The 7674-nt window shown below is 66.1% G+C and overlaps 1 protein-coding gene across 3 annotated transcripts in view; it reads right to left on the bottom strand.

The window, feature by feature from the left end:
* Nucleotides 1–643: 643 nt before the first annotated feature.
* Nucleotides 644–7674, bottom strand: part of CEP170B (centrosomal protein 170B) — a 29232-nt gene continuing 22201 nt past the window's right edge. For all 3 annotated transcript variants that reach the window (XM_032406034.1, XM_032406033.1, XM_032406032.1), the window contains exons 13-19: nucleotides 6732–6975; nucleotides 4060–4219; nucleotides 3584–3727; nucleotides 3361–3449; nucleotides 2910–3003; nucleotides 2761–2812; nucleotides 644–2653 (exon numbers count right to left, since the gene is read on the bottom strand). In XM_032406034.1, coding sequence (XP_032261925.1) covers nucleotides 2418–2653; nucleotides 2761–2812; nucleotides 2910–3003; nucleotides 3361–3449; nucleotides 3584–3727; nucleotides 4060–4219; nucleotides 6732–6975 — 1019 coding nt within the window. In that variant the 3' untranslated portion in view covers nucleotides 644–2417. The remainder of the gene's footprint in view (nucleotides 2654–2760; nucleotides 2813–2909; nucleotides 3004–3360; nucleotides 3450–3583; nucleotides 3728–4059; nucleotides 4220–6731; nucleotides 6976–7674) is intronic.

The following is a 7674-nucleotide window of genomic DNA, read 5'->3' as shown; positions in this document are numbered from 1 at the left end:
GGGAACAGAGCTGGACTGGGGAACAGAGCTGGCGTGGGGAACAGAGCGGATACCAGGCACTCCTGTGCTGTGGTCGAGAGGCCTGGAGAACAGGGTCTGTGGCAGCTAGCCTTGTGGGCTGACAGCAGGCTGAACACTTTCCCCAGCCCACTTGTCCAGCTCCTCTGGGTCCTCCCTGCAGCGGAGTTGGGGGATGCGACCCTGCCCCCCGCCAGGGTCTAAGACCGGAGGCCCTAGGCACTCAGCGGTGTGACGTCACCACAGCCCTGGTGTCAAGTTGGGCATGCTCCAAAGCCATGAACCGCGGGGAGGAATTGGAAGGAGCTGTGGCTCGGCAGTCGGTGCCCGTGCCCCTCGGCTGGTACATGTCTGCAGAACAGCCTACCTGACGGTGCTTCTGGTCGTCCTGTCCTTGAATGGCTGGAATAAAATAACTTCTCTTTTGAGGAGCAAACGTCTGAAATTTCCCTGCTGCTTTCTCGCCCACAGCACCCCCTGGTGGCAAGGTCTGGGCATTGCAGCATGCCTGGTCTCGGGACAAATGGGATTTCCCGGCAAATGAAGGGAGACCCCACGGGCCAAGCATCCCCACCCCAGACACCAACGGTGGAGAAAGGAGCTCAAGGTAACAGACGCCGGGATCTTGCCATGTGATAGAATGATTTATTAGAACAAATTCCATGACAACTCATATAAAATAACCGTTTTCTGAGAGACATCCATGAGACCACCTGAGGACACACATACAGAAGTACCTCCAAGGAGCCAGACAAATAAGTTACCGAACCCAAGTCGAAGGCTGGAAGGAGGGGGAACAGGAATTTGTGAATAAAAAAACGTGTACAGCAATCACTGAGGGCGGGTGCATGAGAACGGCCACTGTTTGTTCCCAGGGGACAGGCTGTGGGCAACAGTGTGGGGGGCATGCAGGAGGCCGGGGGGGCCCAGCGCCGCCTCCGTGTGGACACAGCAGGCTCGAGGGGGGGCCCCGGCAGGGAGCCCACCACCACTCACACACACACGTAAACATCACGGGGGGGGGCACAGGACCCATGCACGCGACTCCACGTCAGCTAAATGTAAACACAGAGACGCACATCACCCGTGGCGGCCCGGACTCACCCACTGGCCCCAGGCCCCATCCCGCAATCGCCACTCACACAGGTACCAGGCACGGTGCAGAGCGACCCGCCCCCACCTGCCACAGCCCACGGGCTCTTTGGCTTAGAGGCTCCAGAAACATCCCCCCTGCCCCGGGGGTGGGGTGCTCTGCCCACCCGGCGTGTTCCCAGCTGAAAGAACCCTGAGAAGGCAAGACTGTCCCTGGGGGCCCCTCCCTGCCCCCCACCCCCCACGGGACCAGGAGCACAGCAGCCTGCAGGGCCCCGAGCTGGCTGCAGACACCCCAGGAACGCCCACAGCATCAGGCAGGACGGGGGTGAGGCTGGGGGAGCGGGTGCAGCCCAGGGAGCTTCTGGAAGCCTGGTTTCCCGCCCTCTCGGTCTAGTGCCCCCCTCCCTCCCCCAGCCCCCAGCCCAGGACCACAGGAAGCCAAGTGCAGGAGCCCGGCCTCCGTGGCTGGGCGGAGCTGCCCCACGCTGTGGACACGCGCCTGGGCGAGCCGTGAGCCTGGGCGCACGTGTCCGCCATGGGCGTGCCTGTGTGCTCGGCCCGCGTGGCCGCAGCCTGCACGCTCAGTGGGCTTGGCAGTTGCATTGGCACCAAAGGCTTGAAGTAGTGGGGCTCCCGCCCCAAACGCCTCCACAGGCCACATCCCTGCCCCAGGACCCCGACCCCGGGGCAGCGGGGAGCCTCCCGGCCCTCGGCAGAACTGGCTGTGAGTGCGCTGGCCGGGGGCACCCTGCCCTCGAGTCCCGGGGCTTCAGCAGCCCCTCCCGGCTCCATGTTTGGCACTGAATGACCGCCCCCACCCCCGGCCCAGCCCCTCTTCCTCCGCCTGGCCCCGGCCAGCACACAGGGACGGGACACGTAAGCCCACGGGAGCCCTCAGCAGAACAGCCGCCCCCAACACAAGAGGTGGGGCGAGGGCCTTCCAGGCCCGGGGGCTGCTGCAGTGGCCCAGGCCACTCTTTCCTTAAAAGCTAAAGACAGAAATAACAGCAGTGGGGAGGAGGCGGGGTACACACCTGTGACGCGGGCCCTTGGCAGAGGCCACAGCAGGAGCTGGGCCAGGAGGCCAGCGGGGGTGGCCACAGGGGCTGGACCGTCCAGCTGGGGCGCCGGCTGGGAGCTAGGGAGGGGTGTGGGCACAGAGGCACCTGCCCACAGGGTTATGGCACGTGGGGGGTCTGTGGCAAACCGTCCGCAGCCGGGAAGGGCCGTGGCGGCAGACGAGGGGTGCCGAAGGTGCTGGACCCAGGGCACGCGGAGGCCGCCCCGGCCCCGGCCCCGGCCGCCTAGATCAGGAACCTCTCGGCATCGGGGAGGAAGTCGGGCAGGAAGGCAGGGTCTGGGAGGCCCGGGGACCCGCAGTTCGCCCGCTGTGGGAAGCTCCTCAGAGGCAGGGCCGAGGGGGGCGAGGATGGGCTCTGGGCAGCCGGCCGGCCTTTCCCCAGCTGGGCCGAGCCCGCGGAGCCCCGGTTCCCGGTCAGCAGGTCCAGGTTCCCGCTGGGGTCCACGATGGCGTTGATGACTGCGGGGGCGGGGAGGGTCAGGCCGGCCGGCGGGTCCTTCCTGCCTCCCGGCCCACCCCGGGGTCCCTCTGCTGGTGCCTCGGGCAGCACCTGGGGCCGCACCCACCTTCCAGTTGCTTCTGCACGCGCCTGAGTTCTTTCAGGATGGAGCTGATCTCCTGGAAGTGGGCGGGAGGGGGCAGATGGAGCAGGGCCGCCAAGGGGGTCACACCCCACTCCCTGCAGCCCGGCGGCTGGGCGCAGGCCGGCCCTCACCTTGTTGGACGTCTTCAGGATGGGCACCTCGTTCTCCGAGTTGATTCTGGCTTCCACCTCCTCCCAGGCACGCCCTGTGTTCTGGAAGAGGATCCTGCCGCCGAGGGGGGAGGCAGAGGACAGCGATGATGGAGCCCAGACACAGGCAAGCCCAGACCCCCCCCGCCTGGGCCCAAGGGGAAACACACCCCAGCGCCGGAACGGGGCTGGCTGGAGCCAGAGTCCCGGCCTCTGGGCCTGACGTGCGGAGGGCTGGGCTGGAGGCTGGGGTCATCCTGGGGCTCTGGTTCCCGGGAGCCGGGCATGCGTGTGTGCACGGGCACCCCCTGGGTGGTGTCCCCCCCCCCCACCGCTGCAGGTCCTCGCTGATGGGTGTATGTTCGTGTCTGTGTCTGAGGGGAGTCTGGGGGGCGGCTCCCACTGGCCACAGAGCTCGCGGGGCCCTACGCACTTCATCTTCTCGGCGAGGTGCTCCGTGTTCTCCCGGATGGCGTGGGACAGCTGGGACACAGGGTTCAGCATCAGGTTGTCAAAGATCACCTGTGAGGACCAGTGTCAGCATGACGCCCGGAGCCCTCCGGAAGGCCTGCTCCCCAGGCACAGCCCAGCGCCCGGCTGGGAGGGCCCCGTGCGTGCAGCCAGGCCAGCTCTCTAAGGGGCGGGGGGGTGCCTGCCTCCTCGCGGCTCCGAGGCCGCATCTTGCTGGCGAGGGGGTCCTCACAGCAGTCGTTCATGTTCTGGTCCAAGTCTCGAGAGCTCAGGGAGCCAGGGGGCACCTTCTGGAAGTTGAGGCTGGCCTCGGGGATGCGCTGCACCAGCTGCGGACAAGGGCAGGTGGTGAGAGCCCTCCAGGGTGCGGGCATCGCCAGCAGGGGCAGACACCATGCCTCCGCCCCGACAACAGCAGGGCAACGGAGTGGACCCCAAGCCCAGTCCGCTGGGGGCCCCGGGACGCCCCAGCCCCCCAAGGAAGGCGGATCCCAGACCCCGTGCTTCAGGGCGGCCGTGTCGGGAGCCGAGCACGGGACGCAGAGCCTTGGTGGGGGCTCGTGGCTCAGACCGCCCGGGCACGCAGCTGTGCAGGGCGGGGCCGATGTGGCCAGGACCAGGGGACCAGGCCAGACCTCAGCAGGGGCGTGGCGGGGCGTACCTCCTCACGGGCGGAGATGGTTGAAGCAGGGGTGCTGGGCACGTTGCTGAGGGAGGGGCTGCGGGCGGGCCCCGGCGAGCCCAGCGAGTCGCCGTCCCCAGCCACGTCGTGGATCTCCCGGGCCAGGATGGCCACATCCTTCACTAGTGTCTGACTCAGCCTGCACCCGCAGGAAAGAAGGCGGGTCCTGTAGGGTCCTCCTGGGCGGGGCGCCAGCGTCGGGGAGGTCGGGGGGTCGGCAGCCTGAGGGAAACCTCCCCGGGCCGACCTCCCCTCTCAGGTGGAGGCAGGAGCCCTTCCCAAGAGGCAAGTGCAGGGTGAGGGGTAGGGGCCGAGGGCATGCAGCCGCTAGCCTGGCCCAAACTGTGCCCAACCGGCCACTGGCAGTGACAGACAGACAGGGCCCCAAAGAAGGCTCAAGTGTGCAATGCCCCAAGAAGGGTGGCAGAGGTGGGGCTGGGGCTGGGCAGGAAGGGCGGGCGGAGGCACCCCCATGCTCCAGAGTAGGCCACACCTTCCCTCTGGCCACCCAGGCCCTACTCTGCAGGCAGGGACACTGAGGCAGGGAAGGGGTCACAGACAAGGGCCAGAGGCAAGCAACGGGTGAGACAGGCAGGCGGAGACCAGGAACCTCCCCGCAGGGGAGGGAGGGAGGCCACGGGCGGCCAGGCTCCCAGGCCCAGCCCGGCCCCGCTCACACCCCACACGGGTTAGACTTGCTTCCCCACCAGGCTCTCAGGCCACCCGGAAAAGGACAGAGGCCAGCAGGGACCAGGAGCACCTTCTACCCCTTAGTGTCCACGAAGTCCCCAGGCTGAGCGCTGTCCTCGAAGCACATCAGGTCCCCCAACCAGCCTGTCCTGTGGACTAGAGCCCTCGGCCCAGGCTGGGGGTGCAGGAGTCCCCCGTCACTGTCCACACCGCTCCCTTCACTCGAGGACGCATGAGCAACACCCTCAAGGTTCCTCGGCACATCACTGCTGCAGTCGCCCAAGTGACGGGGCCTCCAAGGCCCACCAGGGCCCAGCGACCACCCTCAGCTGTCCCAGCATGCTCGGGACGCCGCCCAGCCGGCCCTCAGGGCCTATCCTCTCCCATCGCCACCTGCAGCCCTGCCTGGCATGGCCGCCCGAGCTCAGCCCCTCCCAGAAATGCTGAGCACAGCTGGAGAAAACTACCCCGGCCGGCCCCTACCTCCCCAGCAAGGCTGACCTGGGCCCCCTCAAGATGGGGGCCCCCCAACTGGGTCCCACCTTCCCTACGTCCAGAAAACACAGAAAGACGTCCCTCAAAGTCACGGATGCCAAATGGACGTGTGCCCTGCCTTAGCACCAGCCCCCACGTCCTCTCTCCGGCCCCCGGCACATCGGGATGCCCAAGCCTGCCCATTCCGGGGCAGAGGCCCTGAAGCCTACAGGGGCCCCTCCATCCCCCCTCCTCGCCTCTGCACGCCCCTCGCCTCTCTCACCCAGCAGCCTCCTTCCAGAACCCTCACTCTGCTCCTCAGCAGTCCGCCCCCTCGTCAGCCCTGTGCACCACCCCCCGCGTCCTGGGAGCTCCGTCCCTGGCCCTCTTCAAGCCCTGCAGGTCCTCTCCACTCAACCTCCAGCCGCCATGGCCTCTGTCGCCATCTCTGTGTCTCCACCCCCATGGACCATTCTCCCAGGAACCACCTGCCTCTGGGTCACCTTTCTAGGAGGCTCACGGGCCCAAGCTCAGCATTCTCAGTACCAAACATTCACCATTCACCCATCCCCGGACTCCTCCTGCCCCTGCACGAGCCCCACAGAACCCAACCACTGTAGCACTGACCACTGCTCAGTGGAAGACCACTCCCCAGTCTCCACCACCTTTGCACCAGCCTCCCTGCTCCTGGCCTGGAAGTGACCCAGGAAATAACCACATGACAGTTCATCTTTAACAAAAATAGTACAGTTCTTCCTCATACCAGAGCACCCACACCCTCCTGGACAGATCTGCATTCATCCACCCGCCCACCCATCCATCCATCACCCACCCAATATCCACCCACCTATCCACCCAGCCACCTGATATCCATCTCATCCACCCACCCATCAACCCATCCACTCTTCCACCCACCTACCCAGTCATCCATCCATCCCTCCACCCACCCATCCATCCCTCCACCCATCCATCCATCACCCACCCAATATCCACCTATCTACCCACCCAGCCACCTGATACCCATCTCATCCATCCATCCATCCACCCACCCATCCACACACCCAGCCATCCATCCACCTACCCATCCACCCCTCCATCCACCCACCCAACCATTCTTCCATCCTTCCATCCACCCAGCCGAACTTCCACCCACCCATCCACCCACCCATCCACCCATCCATCCACCCATCCAGCCACCCAACCATCCACCCAGCCATCCTTCCAGCCCTCCATCCACCCACCCACCCATCCATCACCTACCCAATGTCCACCCATCTACCCACCCAGCCACCTGATATCCATCTCACCCACCCACCCATCCACCCCTCCATCCACCCACCCGCCCACCCCAGCCACCCCTCCATCGACCAGCCCTTGCTGAGCTCCTTTGGGAAGAGAGTCTCCAGCCCAGGACCTGCCCTGGGGGTGCCCTTGGCCCCAAGGTGAGGGGCGCTCTGGCTCGAAGGCTCCCCCTGAGTTGGGCTCACCTGGCAATCTCAGCGATCTCTGCCGTCTGCACAATAAAGCCGTAGGGGTCAGGATCTTCTTCCTCATCGTCCGTGTCCCGGGGGATGGGGGCCCGGGAGCGAGTCCGGTTGGAGCTGCCAGCCCGCGGGGTCTGCGTGGCTGTTGAGGCATGGGAGTGTGTGTGTGTGGGGGAGCCATGGTGGGAGCCGTACTCCTCCTCGGATGTGGACGTGCAATCCGAGCCCTGCTGCCGGCGACGCGTGCCTTGGGTGCACGAGTTGTTTCCAGAAGCAAGAACAAAACAAAGCAGCGCTCAGCACCCTGTGGCAGCCCCAGGTCCTTCCAGACGAGCGCCCAGCGCTGCAGGACAAGCCGCGGCAGCTGCCCCCCCACGCCCAGAGGCCTAGCAGCTGAAGCGCCAACAGGTACAGAGCTCCACGGCTCTGAGGCCACCACCAGCCCAGAGGCACGAGGAGGGACGGGCAGGAACGGGCAGGATCAGGGAAGGACAAGGACTGATGGGCAGGGATGGGCAGGGTCAGGGAAGGACAGGGATGGACAGACAGGGATGGGCAGGGTCAGGGAAGGACACGGATGGATGGGCAGGGATGGGCAGGGTCAGGGAAGGACATGGATGGATGGGCAGGGATGGGCAGGGATGGGGAGAGACGGAGACGGATGGGGAGGGATGGGGAAGGACAGGGAGGGACGGGCAGGGACGGGCAAGGACGGGGAGGGACAGGGACGGAAGGGGAAGGACAGGAAGGGACAGGGACAGAAGGGGAGGGATGGGCAGGGACGAGGAGGGACGGGGAGGGACGGGCAGGGTTGGGGAGGGACAGGGAGGATTAGAGAAGGACAAGGACTGATGGGCAGGGATGAGCAGGGTCAGGGAAGGACGGGGAGGGACAGGCATGGTCAGGGAAGAACAGGGAAGGACAGGCAGGGATAGGCAGGGTCAGG

Source organism: Phoca vitulina, unplaced genomic scaffold (assembly GCF_004348235.1).
Source record: "Phoca vitulina isolate PV1807 unplaced genomic scaffold, GSC_HSeal_1.0 scaffold7, whole genome shotgun sequence".
NCBI lineage: Eukaryota > Metazoa > Chordata > Mammalia > Carnivora > Phocidae > Phoca > Phoca vitulina.
This window is presented reverse-complemented; position numbering and strand designations above follow the sequence as displayed.